Raw genomic sequence first — 15,654 nt, 5'->3', positions numbered from 1 at the left:
TGCCCTAAGCAGACTGAGGACTAAAGGCCTTCTCTTTGCATTTTCTTCCCAGGAGGAGGCCCGGACTCTCTGTAGGCAACTCGCCGAGTTGCAGAAGCAGGTTAGGAGTAGAAAACCTCTCATCTAGATGGTCATATCTGCACCAGTGGGGCACAGCTGTGTGGAAACTCCTAGGAATGGGGGCCTGGGAGGGGCCTGATTCTGAGGGGGCTTGTAGCACTGGGCCAGCTCTGGCTGTGAGGGGGCTGGTAGTGCTAGGGCCCAGGGCAGGTGAGGGAAGAAGCAGCTGTGATGGGATCTCAGCGCCAGGCTGGGCAGAGCTTTGAGAGCACTTATAGCACTGCAATCCCAGCCCGAGTAATGTGTGGCTGTGATGGGGCTTGCAGTGCTGAGGCACCAGGTGGGGGCACAGCTGGGAGGGGGTTGTAGCATTGGGGTGCTGAGCGGGGTGGGGTGTGGCATTGGGGTGCCGAGGGGGTGTAGGATTGGTAGCACTGGGATGCCAGGCCAGGCAGGGGGCTATGAGGAATCTGGTAGCACTGGGGCACTGGGTGAGGTGGGGCACAGCTGTGAAGGGGCTGGTAGCCCTGGGGTGCCAAGTCGGGTGGGGCATGACTGTTGGAGAACTGATGGCACTGGGGTGGGATCTTGAGAGAAGCAGAATGCCAGGCAAGTCACTTCTTTTCTTTGGCCCCTTGAGCTCAGCCTGGTCCTCTTCCTTCAGGTGTCTCTTCTGCAAACACAGCTGGTGCTGGAGCGGAAGCACAAGCAGGACTACATCAAGTGCTGTGCAAAGACCAGCCAGGAGCTGTCGGGCCTACACCAGGAGCTCTCTCACTCCTTAGCAGCTGTGGCCAGGGAGCCCAAGGCTGCTGTTCTAGAAGCAGAAACGCAGAAGTTGGATGAATCCCTGAACCACAGCTTGGCCTTGGTGGCTCTAGGGTGGGATGGCCAATCTCCTGAGAAACACCCTCTGAGTTCCACTCCCAGAGCAGCCCAGCGGAATGAGTTGAGGTAGCAGGATCAGCGTTCAGCAAATGGGTCACAGCCAGAGCAAGGTCCAACCCTCTGTGTGGTTTGGCAATGCCATTTTCAAAGGTACCATGACAATAGACTCTTGCCCACCTTGCAGAAGAGTCATACGTGGTAGTGGAAAAGGTGGTGATTGTCCCTTCAAGAGCCATTCCTTCCATTTTCATGGGCCAGACCTCCTCAGGGTCCAGCCTGTCCGTTAACGTGGCCGTGACTTCTCGTAGCCCCATCTGAATACCAATCCTCAGGAACTCTGAACCACATGGTTGGTTGTTGCACATGGGAGGATGGAACCAATAAGAACATGGGTATTCCCCCTTCTTCACAGCCTGTGTATCCTGGGGAATGTCCCTAGAGTGTGCAGAGACCTGCTGCAGGGAGTGAATTCAGGGGTTTGGGGTTGTGTCAAAGTTGAGACCTGGCGCAGGGTGGGCAATAGTGCTCATTATGGAAACACCATAGGCAGCAGTGTTCACCATGGAAACTTTCCAGCAGGACTGTGGTAGGGGATCAGAGACTGGAGCTGGCCTGGGCAGGGCTCAGAGATTTGAGGCGAGCTGGATAAAGGCTCTCGGGTTGACTGGCAGCAGCGGATTGGTGGAATTCTCCTTTTCTGAAGCATGATTGCTGCCTGCCCCAGGAATGTTGCTGTTACAAGGTGCCCCCAGAGATTGCTCTCCTGCTGCTGGGAGAGCTGCTTCCAAATGACTTTGTATGGTTTCCCTTTTAGTGAGAGCTCCAGCGGGATCTGTATTTCAGCTTTTACAATAAAGTTATTCCCTATGAAAGAGGATTATTTTCCCTTGTTTTGTCTTTTCCCTCTATCAAAAACCTCCTTCCATGTGGCTCCAGTTCTAAAAACATCCTTGGGGCTTTCTCTTCCTGACCTGCACTTCAGTGCCAAGAGATGGGCGCTGTCCTGCAATGGACCTCTTCCTTGTGCAGTTTGCTTTGTGCCTGGCTGAGCTGTGAGGAAGCTGGGCAGAAGGGGACAGCCCCTGGAAATCTCTTCCCCGGCACGTTCCCTGCCCTGCTCCCCACTGCAAGCCAGCTGTTTGGTGCCTGTGCTGCAGGAGGGAATACAACAAACTCAGCATGGGAAAAGGCAGCTAAGGCACCTCTGGAAAATAATCCAAAACACAGAGCTTCAAAAGCAGGTAGAGAGCTGGGGTGGAAATGGCAGATAGCGGCTGGAAACTGCCCAGACTCTCTGGTGCAATTTGTAGAAGCCCTGAGGAGCAGTGGCAGCAAGGTCTGGGCTCCACCTGAGAGTTACACCAGTATAACGATTGGCTGGGAGATGATTTTTACGAAGATAGGTATACTGATACAAGCCCAAGTGTGGGTATAATTATACTGACACAGCTATTGCCCTTCCTGTATGGGAACAGCTATACAGCACCTTTATGCCAATATAACTGAGTGCATACATGGGGAGTGGCGTCCCTTGGTACCTAGTTACAGTGGTACAACACTCCCATGTAGCCAGGCCCTGGGGAAGACAGCTCAGCCCCGGAATCCTGTTCAGTTTGGAAGGTTTTTCATAACCCCTGGAGCGACAAGCTTACTCTTTAAATGAACACTTAGATTTGGTCAAAGATGATGGCTGTTGCCCTGTGGGAGAGTAGCGAGTTGGTGCATTTTCTTAAAGTGTTTGCATAGACTTGCATTTAACATTTATTTTGGTTTAATTTTATACACTTTTCTTTTATGTGCTTGGGAAGTAGTGGTTGTTAAAGCTTGCACTTCTAAACAGTTAAAAATGGAATTGGTATCACAACCAAATTAATTCTAAAAAGCTTGGTAAAAATTCTGTTAACAACTCTTTTGCTAAAACAGAGTGCTCAGCAAGGGAAAGCAATTCACCTTCTCACAGAAGATTATGAGTATCTATTCCAGCAGGTAAGTATTACATTTAGTATAAAATATTAGTAATGCAGCTCAAGTAAAAATGAATGTGTACACAACAATTGCAAAATTATAGCTTGTGTTATAAAAGACTTGGTCCCTATTACATTGTAAACACACTTCATTAATCTGTGTATGAAATTTGAGTTACTAGAAACAAAAAAAAACGTAAAACAAACAAAAAAATGTATGATGTTAACTAACTTAAGCTGCTTACGGTTGCATCCCACAGACCAAAGACGCCAGAAAATGTCACAGCACAAAGACACCAGAAGATCTCCGTATACAGTGAAGGAAGGAACCCCCAAGCATCAAGAAAAGAAAAATGAAGTGCTGTATAAATATAAAGCTGGTCAAATACACCTCAATCTACCATCTATGGACATGATGTTGGTAATCAGCTAGAAATCCCTTTCAGTTCATTTAAACTTGGCTACCCTGTAAAGGCAACGGTAGTCCTGCTGTATTGTGTTAGTGCTGTACATCATTTACAACGTGCATACCATGGCTAAACTGTGTAACACACAGGTAAAAATCAACAAACGAATGGCAGCAAACAACATGAAGGCAAAGAAAAAACAAATTGATAAAGAAATTAAGTTACACAGTAACTACAAATTGGGTGACCAAATTCCCTGGTAGTACCCGGGACACTTCGGGGTCCGTGACACTGCATCCTAAGTAAGGCCCATTTTATTCAGAACAATCTTGTTCAGTGTCTGGGTACCAATACTAAATGCTGACACAGCAACATTTAATAAATTGGTTACTGTCCATTCAGTAGGTTACCGGAAAGACAGCATCCATAAGAAACAACTAACTCCATGTCAGCTACTGGTGTATCACAGAGCAATGCAACCAATAAAACAGAGGCTAGCTGCTCCTGTTTCCTGCCCAGCAAAGCTTACTCGAGGGTGACAGCCAGCAGTAAGGGTAACCTGTAGCATGAATGGGCAGTACTGGGTAGTAACTAATTACAAAATAGTTATATATAAAGGCCTCATTTGTAATGTCACCACTCCAAATTTCTGTTTTACTTCTCATATACATAGCACTGTGGGGCACACTATAACAATACCTATCCCAGTATTTCAAAACACAGCCTCCTACCAATCATAATACAGGTGATAACTGTAATTGCCCGACGAGCAGTGTGTTGCTATCTGTGGTACCAAAGTAAAAGTGCCAGACTACAACACCAGATTGGAAAAGAATTGTTATGCTTGGCTATGAAGTGGTGTCATATGTACACATAACTATTGTACATATATACCCATATACAATACAAATACCATATCCATATGATCCATATACATTCGTTATCTGGGATTGCCCCCAAGGCTCAATCACAAAACTACATTCCTCAATCAAAGTCCCAGGCCTAACATTCCCAGGCCCACCATAAGGGACTAGACTAAGGTGACCAGATGTCCCGATTTTATAGGGACAGTCCCGATTTTGGGGTCTTTTTCTTATATAGGCTCCTATTACCCTTCCCGCCCCCCCGGGTCCTGATTTTTCACACTTGCTGTCTGGTCACCCTAGACTAGACGTGCGATTGGAAAATAAAATCTGTCCATTGGTCGTGCGAGGGAATGTGCAGACTAAGGGACAGATGGGGCATGAATGTGTAAATGGCAAAGTAAGGTGACCACATAACAGTGTTTAACCCACTGAGTCATATTCAGTCCATGCATTATCCTCTTCCGGGGTGATGGGTAAACATCGTCCCTATAAAAAGACATAAAGTGGGGTAATGTAGTAAGAAGAGGGCCTGAAACATAAACCTATGTATCAGAGGCTTGGTCTGAGGTCTGGGCTAAAGTAGTCAAAACTTTGTAGATACAAAGCAAAGTTAAGTTGTGAGCAAGAGGCAAGTCCTGCTCACAGAATATGGCAAGAACAGGGCTGATATTTCAGACACACACATTTCTAAGTAGTGCTAGGCACAAGAATACACACGTAAACACATTCCAGAAAGGTGGTACCAGAACACCTTGATACCAAACTGTCACTGTGCCTCAGTGGGTCACAACTGAGAATACCAAATTCAGGACAAACTGCTGAGAAACAAGGCAGACACACCCCGAACTGGTGGTTATTCTCCCACAAGATATACCAAACCAGCAACAAAATAAAATTATGTTTCACCGCACTGGCTAACAAGAAGTCAGAAAAGCAGTTTCCTTAGGAATTCCTGTCCGTGTATCACCACCAAAAACACTAGACTTAAAGACAAGTAGTTCTTTAAAACCAATTTCATCAAATAAAAGGTTCTTCTGATCCTAAAGGGCCAGCCACACACCCAAGTTAATATACAACTCAGATCTTACCCAATAAGCATGCTGTTGCCAATCTATTACAAATGTGTTTACACCTGGGGAACGCTCTCTAGGCAGAATGCAATCAGTCTAGATGGCTGGCTGGGAAGGGCCATTAGGCAGAACAATAGGTCTTAGAAGATGCTAGTCTCCCACCAAGGAGCCTTGCTAAGGATGCTACAAACAACCTCTGAGTCATGCCTGCTGTGTCCTTACAGGGGCATGCGACCAAGTCACCTGGTACTGGACTCCATCTTGGAATACAAGTGTTTTTTCACTGACAGGGCATGGGACCAAAGAGGGGAGAGAAAGGGTTCCCACTATATGCAGAAGCTATTTAAGGCAGGGGAGTGACATCATCGTGGTTCTTCACTGACTCCCTGTCCAAAGGAGACTCTTGGAAACACCTGAGAAACAAGGACTAAACTGGGGAGAAGGGCTGGACCCAAGCGATAGGGATTTCTAGCCTATGAAAGGAATACTTGGGGTTTTAAACTGCAAGTAAGTGCAGCTTTCCTTTAAGAGCCTGCAGCCAGCTTAAACATCATCTAGGGTGAGAATGTGCTACTCATATCCAATTTCTTTAGTATATTAAGCTTAGATTGCATTTTTGTTTTATTTGCTAGGTAATCTGCTTTGATCTGTTTGCTATCCCTTATAATCACTTAAAATCTGTCTTTTGTAGTTAATAAATTTATTTTTGCTTTGTCTAAAGCCAGCGTGTGCGGAAGTCATTACTTGAGTCAGAGAGCTGTGTATATTCCTCTCCACATTGAGGGAAGGGGGCGAATTTCAAGAGCTTATGCTGTATAGTTCTCTGTGCAGTGCAAGATGGTATAATTTTGGGTTTACACTCCAGTGCGGGGTGTGAGCCTTAAGAACTGGGAGGTGCCTTAGCTTAGCCTTCCCATGTGGAGCTGATCTCAGCATCTGTGTGTAGCTGCAGCTGGATGTGTCCCTACCTGTATGTGTATTGGAGGGGGCTTGAGGGCCTGTCATAAAAGTACAGTTTAAAGGGAGCCCAGGCTGGTGGGTCAGGCGGGCTCAGTCATACCCCAGTTTCAGGTGGCACCCCGGGGGGAACCCATCACAGTAACAACCCCTAAGTTTTGGGGAACTTAAAATGTGCAAGGGGGAATTCTGACCATAATGACACCTACCAACCACAGGAACATGAGTCAACACCTGCGGATGACTAACCACAAGAGTTCGGACAGAGACATCCCTTACGGGAGGATCTATTCATGGAGATTCTCTATGTCCTAGTAAGGAGGAGAGGATGGAAGATGTTAAAATACAGGTAGGATCTGATAAGAAAGAGTCAAATGAAAAAAAGTCCCATCCAATTACATCATGTAATGGCAAACAGCTAAAAAGTGACAAGTTTTTAAAGGGCTTATATACCAATGCTAGAAGTCTAAATAATAAGATGGGTGAACTAGAGTTGTAAGGATAAGGCCTTTTCCTGTAGCCATATTGTAAGGCCTAAAGCCTAAGGCCTTTGTCTGCAGCCATATTAAGAGAGCAGCAGCCATTAGCTAAGAAGCAGAAAGTCCCATCCTCACATTCCATCTAAATTACATTAAAGCAATGTAATATCAGGCTGTTAAGAAGGACATCTGGTCCTAGTGGCCTATCACCAGAGGAAAAAACAGATCTTAAGATGGTTAAAGAAAACTTAGTTTGATAACATGCTGTCTGTCAAGAAATCACTTCTTAATAGTGGTGGTTGTGAAATCCTCACTTCTTTATTGTTTTGTCTTTATGGTCTCCACTTCCCTATTGTTTGTATGGTCTCTGGTTCTTTAATTGTTTCTGTCTGTAACATAATTAATTTTGCTAGGTGTAAATTAATGAAGATGGTGGTGTAGGACTGGTTAGATAATTTTGTTACAGTATGTTGGGATTGGTTAGTAAAATGTTAGTATAATGATTGGTTAAGGTAAAGCTAAGCAGGATTCAAGTTTCACTATACAAACTGGAGTCCAAAAGGAAGTTCTTTGGGAACCAGCTCCAGGACACAGCCCCGTCAGAACTGCCAGACCTCAACACTCTGCCAATGACACTGTGCAGAAACTGGAGTCCCCAGATGACCTGATCCTGACTGGTCATCAAGAAAAGTTCATCTGTCTTATTGGGAGTGGTGAGCATCACATGTGACTTGCATTCTGTTTTGGTGATTGTTAATAAATAGAGGTTAAGTAGGATATTACTGTGTCAGGCTCTTTCACTGGTAAAAAACCCCACAAACCCATAGAGTATAAGGTTACGCCAGAGCCTTTTTAAAGACACCATAATAGAGGCTCAACTTAAATGTATACCCCCAAATTAAAAAACATAGTAAGAGAACCAGAAAAGTGCCATCGTGGCTAAACAGCAAAGTAAAAGAAGCAGTGAGAGGCAAAAAGGCATCCTTTAAAAAGTGGAAGATAAATCCTAATGAGGAAAATAGAAAGGAGCATAAACTCTGGCAAGTGAAGTGTAAAAATATAATTAGAAAGGCCAAAAAAGAATTTGAACAGCTAGCCAAAGACGCAAAAAGTAATAGCAAAAGTTTTTTTAAGTACATCAGAAGCAGGAAGCCTGCTAAACAACCTGTGGGGCCACTGGACGATTGAGATGCTAAAGGAGCACTCAAGGATGATAAGGCCATGGCAGAGAAACTGAATGAATTCTTTGCATTGGTCTTCATGGCTGAGGATGTGAGGGAGATTCTCAAACCATTTTTTTTAGGTGACAAATCTGAGGAACTGTCCCAGATTGAGGTGTCTTTAGAGAAGGTTTTGGAACAAGTTGATAAATTAAACAGTAATAAGTCACCAGGAGTAGATAGTATTCGCCCGAGAGTTCTGAAGGAACTCAAATGTGAAACTGCAGAACTACTAACTAGTCTGTAACCTATCATTTAAATCAGCTTCTGTACCAAATGACTGGAGAACAGCTAATGTGACCCAATTTTTAAAAAGGGCTCCAGAGGTGACCCCGGCTATTACAGGCTGATAAGCCTGAATTCAGTATCAGGCAAACTGGTTGAAACTATGGTAAAGAACAAAATTGTCAGATACATAGATGAACATAATTTGTTGGGGAAGAGTCAACATGGTTTTTGTAAAGGGAAATCATACCTCACCAATCTACTACGATTCTTTGAGGGGTCAACAGGCATGTGGACAAGGGGGATTCAGTGGATATAGTGTACTAAGATTTCCAGAAAGCCTTTGACAAGGTCCCTCACCAAAGGTTCTTAAGCAAAGTAAGCTGCCATGGGATAAGAGGGAAGGTCCTCTCATGGATTGGTAACTGGTTAAAAGATAGGAAACAAAAGGTAGGAATGGTCAGTTTTCAGAATGGAGAGAGGTTTAAATAGTGGTGTCCCCCAGGGGTCTGTACTGGGACCAGTCCTATTCAACATATTCATAAATGATCTGGAAAAAGGGGTAAACAGTGAAATCTTTGAATCTACTATGAAAGCCTGTTACCGGTCTTTCTGTACACACACCTTTGTTGAAGTTTCCCCTCCATGTAGAAGTTTGGCACAGTAGTTGTTTCAGTCAGGATTACAGATCATAAAAAAACTCCTTCTGGAGAGGAAGGCAGCACCAAATTTTGCACAATTCTACGCAGAAATGTATAAAGAAACTTCCCTTCTGTGCAAAATGGGATCTTATCATTCAAATCCTTAGGAATGCTTAAATCTAGGTGTCACCAGTAATCACCTCGAACAACAGCAGCAACAATTGCTCAATTAATTACAATATTTTATGATAATAAATAGCAAATTTACTTTTACAATTTCATAGTCAAAGTGAACAAATGCAAAGGATTACATCAACTGCATACCCATCATTGCATTAATGGTGAACCAGGCATCTTATTAATTACACTTGCACTTAAGTCTGATCACAGAAAGATTAAAAAATGTGACCCTCAACTATCTACATTGCTGTTTACAGTTACAGTGTGTATGGTAACACCCATTGTTTCATGTTCTCTGTGTGTATAAAATCTCCCCACTGTATTTTCCACTGAATGCATCCGATGAAGTGAGCTGTAGCTCATGAAAGTTTATGCTCAAGTAAATTTGTTAGTCTCTAAGATGCCACAAGTCCTCCTATTCTTATTGCCGTTTACGAGGTTCTCAGCAACACTAAAGACACTAGCTGACTCAACTAATTGTAGCATACAGAAAAGGGTAATATTCATTTAAGCCGTTTGTGAGCATGTAGTAATGTTCACTATTTTCTATGTTTTAGAAGCCATCAGAAATCACTCAGAGCAGCAGTACGCATTAAGCTAGGCCTGGTATGTTTGCATAGAGTTAATAAACATGATTATTTGGGAGACAACTGTGCCTAAGCAATGTATTATTACTTTTGTGATGTAATGAGCAAAAGACACAGCACGAATCATAAACCAATGCTTTACATCTGTACTAAATTAAACAAGTTTTCATAAATTTTGCCATTTGTCCTGTTCTTAATTCATCTAAAAACAAACCAAAATTCCACTAAACTTCTTAATTTGTAGCAATCATATAATGTCTGTTAAAACATTACAGATGGATTTGCAACAAATTGGTCAATTTTGGGGGGGGGTGTCAATTTTTGCATGCATATTGTATGTTTACTAAAAAAGAAAATACAAAATAAAAATTGGGGTAATATATTTGTCAGACCAGAAATAAAGGTTTACCTCTGGGAGTGGCATATCCTCATCTCTTCAAACTAGAATAAAGCCTGCAGGGGTGACCAAATATATATTTTGTCACTTACAGCCAGTCAAACCCCAGCTCCTTATTCAAACTCCATGTACAAAATGGATGTGGGGTGGGGATGTGACATGTGGCAGCATAATGCCCAAGAACAAAGCTTTGGGTCAACAAGTGGCATGTCACAGCTCCTTCAGACCAGTCCGAGAGTTGTGGGGAATGTGTCATTTGTGGTGACTCAAAAAATATTTTCTCATGTACAACCAAGCAACCAGCACCCAGCTCCATATTTGATTATTTAATTAGTAATTAAGGAATTTGTAAATTAAATGTTATCACATTACTGTTAATTTGATGACATTTCTAAAATTTAATCTTACAGCAATCTATTTTTAAATAATTTTGGCCTTTGAATAAGGAACTGAGAACCAGGAATAAGGAGCTGGTATCATGAATAAGGAATCAACTGACGCTTTCTAGTGATTGAAACCAATAACCTCTAGGGCTAAACATCTGAATCTTTACAGCTTATGCTAAAGAGCCAGGCTCTCGAGCTGAGAGTAGTCACAGACTCACATCCTCTGTGAACTGGGCACAAAGAATGGACACAACACACTTGGACTGGTGAGTTACACAAGCGAAATCCATGACAAATGCCTGAAACGTGGACCATGTATTTTGGTGCTTCACACCGTAATTTATATATCATAGCTCATGGTAAAGCATAGGCCATGTAGTCCAAACAATGAGCTCGTGCCATAGAGGAGAATGGGAGCATTGAGGCACTGTGGTGGCCTTTCAGAATACAAGTATTTTGGTTTTCAGTTAAATTGTCAGTTTTAGGTCTAAGTATTTTGGAGTTTGATTTTTTTGCTGACAATATTCTGTAAAAAAATTTCAATGAAAAGTATTTTTTCTTTGTTTTCATGAGGATTTTCAGTGGACAAAAAAAACAAATACAAACCATTTTCTGACCAGCTCTACTTGAGACACACTTTCCCAGGGGGTTACACAACTGTTTACTAGCCACCAATAGAATATTGGTGATCAGTAATCCTGGATTCTGGCCCTGTCTCTGTAGAGAAGTGTGTTCTTTATAGTGCTTAGAGATATTGCCTAAATCAGGTTTGGTTTTCCTTTCTGAAAGGAAGTGTGGTGCAGTCGGTAAGTTTGGGGTTCATCATGTGAAAGACTGGCATTCTAGGCGTAAACTCTCGGCTAAGTTATTTAAACAATGTGAGGAGAGTATTCAGAGGTTCTTCACTGTCTGCTGGTGGGGTTCATGGCCTTAGCAAAAACAAGGGTAGTTAACTGCATAGGAATTTAAACGGCACTTAGCATAAGAGAAGAGTGAGGGGGGATTTGATAGCATCCTTCAACTACCTGAATGGGGGGTTCCAAAGAGGATGGAGCTAGGGTATTCTCAGTGGTGGCAGATGATAGAACAAGGAGTAATGGTCTCAAGTTGCAGTGGGGGAGGTTTAGGTTGGATATTAGGAAAAAAATTTTCACTAGGAGGGTGGTGAAGCACTGGAATGGGTTACCTAGGGAGGTGGTGGAATCTCCTTCGTTAGAGGTTTTTAAGGCCCAGCTTGACAAAGCCCTGGCTGGGATGATTTAATTGGGGTTGGTCCTGCTTTGAGCAGGGAGTTGGACTAGATGACCTCCTGAGGTCTCTTCCAACCCTAATCTTCTATGATTCTATGATAAAGGCAATTTGAACTCCTGGCCTCCAGGAGAGCGTGCTTTCCTCTTCCAAAGGAGCACATAGCAAGGCTGTCCTTTTTAGCCCTACAAAGTAACTGGTGACAATGTCCGCACCACATACTCTTTGTCATCAAATTCCAATTTGACAGCTTCAGCCTGGCACAATCAAACCACCTGTTAGCACTTTAATATACTTTTCCAGAAAATATGCCATGCACGAACTCAAAAAGGGTCTTTGAGGAATCCGGGTTACAGGACAATGAACTAGGAGAATCTGAATCAAAGTGGTAAAGGTGTAAAGTGAGACACTCCCCAGAAAAAAGCACCACATACTGATTCACAACAGCTTATTGTGAACTTCCCATTCTCAACCAATGACACCCCACAACATCCCAATGCCCACAATGTCACCCTGTGACACCCCAATGTCACTCCACAACTTCCCCAATCTCACCCCAACACTTCTACATCCCACTGTCACAACATGTCACCCCCACCGACAGTGTCACCAAACACCCCATGTCACCCCAACACCTCCACATCCCACTGTCACCCCACGTCACCCCCACCGACAGTGTCACCAAACGCCCCATGTCACCCCAACACCTCCACATCCCTCTGTCACCCCACGTCACCCCCACCGACAGTGTCACCAAACGCCCCATGTCACCCCAACACCTCCACATCCCACTGTCACCCCACGTCACCCCCACCGACAGTGTCACCAAACGCCCCATGTCACCCCAACACCTCCACATCCCACTGTCACCCCACGTCACCCCCACCGACAGTGTCACCAAACGCCCCATGTCACCCCAACACCTCCACATCCCACTGTCACCCCACGTCACCCCCACCGACAGTGTCACCAAACGCCCCATGTCACCCCAACACCTCCACATCCCTCTGTCACCCCACGTCACCCCCACCGACAGTGTCACCAAACACCCAATGTCACCCCAACACCTCCACATCCCTCTGTCACCCCACGTCACCCCCACCGACAGTGTCACCAAACGCCCCATGTCACCCCAACACCTCCACATCCCACTGTCACCCCACGTCACCCCCACCGACAGTGTCACCAAACGCCCCATGTCACCCCAACACCTCCACATCCCTCTGTCACCCCACGTCACCCCCACCGACAGTGTCACCAAACGCCCCATGTCACCCCAACACCTCCACATCCCACTGTCACCCCACGTCACCCCCACCGACAGTGTCACCAAACGCCCCATGTCACCCCAACACCTCCACATCCCTCTGTCACCCCACGTCACCCCCACCGACAGTGTCACCAAACACCCAATGTCACCCCAACACCTCCACATCCCTCTGTCACCCCACGTCACCCCCACCGACAGTGTCACCAAACGCCCCATGTCACCCCAACACCTCCACATCCCACTGTCACCCCACGTCACCCCCACCGACAGTGTCACCAAACGCCCCATGTCACCCCAACACCTCCACATCCCTCTGTCACCCCACGTCACCCCCACCGACAGTGTCACCAAACGCCCCATGTCATCCCAACACCTCCACATCCCACTGTCACCCCACGTCACCCCCACCGACAGTGTCACCAAACGCCCCATGTCACCTGATGACCCCCCCCCCGGCGATACCCGGATGCGCCCAACACCCCCAGGTCACCGCGCGCACGCGCGGCCCCGGCTCCTCACGTCACTCCGCCCCGCCCCAGCCCCGCGCGGGCTCCCAGGCCGCCCTGCGGCGGGGGCGGGGCACAGAGCCGAGTGCTCCGCCCGGCAGGCGGGGCCGGCGCCGGACGCGGGGTCGCCGCCGCCGCCGCCATGGACTCGCTGTGGAGGCTGAAGCGGTTCGATGCGTTTCCCAAGACACTGGAGGATTTTCGGGTCAAGACCTGCGGGGGCGCGCTCGGTGAGGGGCGGGGGCGCGCGCGGGGAGGGGCGGGGACGGCGGCGGCCGCGACGCGTCGCCGTGCGGGGCTGGCGAGTGCCGGGGCGGCGGGGCCGGCGCCGAGACCAGCCCTCGCCGGGGGGCCGCTACCTGGTGCCCACCCTCAGCCGCGGGCGGGCGGGGAGGCTTTGCCGCCGCCGCAGCCTCTGCATCTGCATCGATCCGCCTCCTCAGCGGGGCTCTCACCTCCGCCGGGAGCCGGCGGGCTGGCTGCAAAAGCCGCCTGATTTCCCCCGCCGACAGACGCCCCCCTTCCCTTCACCCCACCCCGCGGCGGCCCTAGCTGAAAACCCCTGGCAGCCCGATCGCTGTGGGAGAAAAAATACCCCCCGCGAGGTTCTTGCCCTCCTCCGGGGGCCGGCAGCCCCAGCCTGGTCCTCTCCCGCTAAGGCTGAGGAATAGGTCGTTTCGAGTCCAGCTACTTCCTTCTCTCTTCCTCCCTGAGAGTCTTTCACCTCCATCGTCACTAAGGTGAACTTCCCCGTGCGCAGGGGAAAGCGGTCACCCAACCCAGGGCAGCCCCTCGCTGCCAGAGCTGGAATAAAGGGCCTGTGCTCGTGTAAAAAGAAGAGAAGAGCCACCTCCCTGCCTGCATGGTGAGAACCATCAACACCACTCCAAACAAACGGTCCGAAGGCGCTGCTCCTTCTCCGTCCTAGAGCAGGACCCAGCCCTCCACCCAGAAACACAACAGTCCCAGCCTCCCCTCCTCCTCCTCCGTCCTAGAGCAGGACGCAGCCCTCCACCCAGGAACACAACAGTCCCAGCCTCCCCTCCTCCTCCTCCGTCCTAGAGCAGGACCCAGCCCTCCACCCAGAAACACAACAGTCCCAGCCTCCCCTCCTCCTCCTCCGTCCTAGAGCAGGACCCAGCCCTCCACCCAGAAACACAACAGTCCCAGCCTCCCCGTCCCTGTCATCACTTACAAAGCAGAACATCCCTCCCTGACATAGGGCAGATAGTGTCTGATCATCCCAAAGCCAGACTGATGTTTCCAGCTGGAGTTTGTGGGCCAGAGGTGGTAACAAATGGGCCAGGACTGGCATATATTCCCTCACTCTGTTCACACACACCTTCCTTCTGATTGTCTCCCTGCTTCCTTTTCCCATTTTCCTCTTTTCCTCTTGTTCTCTCTGTTCCTTCTTCCATCCCTGCTTTGAGGAGTAACCTGACCAGTATCAGCACAGCCAGCAACAGCAGTGAGGGATGGGGGTAGGGTGGAGGCTGTTCAGTCTCCATTCAGGCCCCAGAACCTGGCCTGGATCCTGTTTTGCAGTGACAGAGAAGAGGCTGCATCCTCTTTTAACTGTGAAGGTGGCCAGTGGGCATAATGTTTGACTCCTCACCTCAGATTTAAAACTTCAAATAAAGCATTTATCTCCCTTCTGTCTGTATCATCCTTCCAGGCAAAGCTCAGTAAGCTCTTGTTCTTTTGTTAGTTGTGTTATTTTGGGAGTTTTAGGCATAATGAGATGCTGGGAGTCCCACAGGCATGCTTAAACATCTTATCTATTTGAACTAAGTAAGTCATAAGAGACTGCATTTTGCTGTAAGAAAGACCTGTATAGGAGAGCCAAGTATTCATATGTAAGGCTTCTGTAGTGCAGAATTTTGGAGCAAATAGTGATCCAGCCGATCGAGTAGCCTGTTCCTACAGAGGCCGGTACAAACTAGTTCAGAGAAAAGAACAAGAAACCTCCCAATGGGCCACTATGGAATAACCATGATATAGGGAAGCTACTGCCTAGTTCTGCCAGTTGTTGGCTGGTGCTCTAAAGCAGGAGGGTTTGCTTATGCAAATATATATGTTTACATAATAGAGGTAAAACTGCCCCATTAAAAGAATATTAAAGTGGCAAAGTCAAGCCCTACAAAATTAGGAAATATCAGAATTAAGGTTACCATGGAACCTTAATCCTCCTCCCTCTGCCAATGGTGTGTGTCGTGATACAGTCTTTAATTACATGATCCCATACTATTTTTTCCACAGGACCCTTGGAATATCATTCAGGGAATAGATAGTGTCATGGAGCC

General features: G+C 46.8%; 2 protein-coding genes across 4 annotated transcripts in view; both read left to right on the top strand.

Annotated features, from left to right (window-relative positions):
* Positions 1-1,823, top strand: part of CEP250 (centrosomal protein 250) — a 114,433-nt gene extending 112,610 nt beyond the window's left edge. For all 3 annotated transcript variants that reach the window (XM_077832348.1, XM_077832349.1, XM_077832346.1), the window contains 2 exons: positions 53-100; positions 725-1,823. In XM_077832348.1, coding sequence (XP_077688474.1) covers positions 53-100; positions 725-1,018 — 342 coding nt within the window. In that variant the 3' untranslated portion in view covers positions 1,019-1,823. The remainder of the gene's footprint in view (positions 1-52; positions 101-724) is intronic.
* Positions 1,824-13,442: 11,619 nt separating this feature from the next.
* ERGIC3 (ERGIC and golgi 3) overlaps positions 13,443-15,654 on the top strand; it is a 55,518-nt gene continuing 53,306 nt past the window's right edge. The window contains exon 1 of the mRNA XM_077831633.1: positions 13,443-13,581. Within this exon, the coding sequence (XP_077687759.1) occupies positions 13,494-13,581 (88 nt within the window). The 5' untranslated portion in view covers positions 13,443-13,493. The remainder of the gene's footprint in view (positions 13,582-15,654) is intronic.

This window comes from Eretmochelys imbricata, chromosome 13 (assembly GCF_965152235.1).
Source record: "Eretmochelys imbricata isolate rEreImb1 chromosome 13, rEreImb1.hap1, whole genome shotgun sequence".
Taxonomy (NCBI): Eukaryota; Metazoa; Chordata; order Testudines; family Cheloniidae; genus Eretmochelys; species Eretmochelys imbricata.
This window is presented reverse-complemented; position numbering and strand designations above follow the sequence as displayed.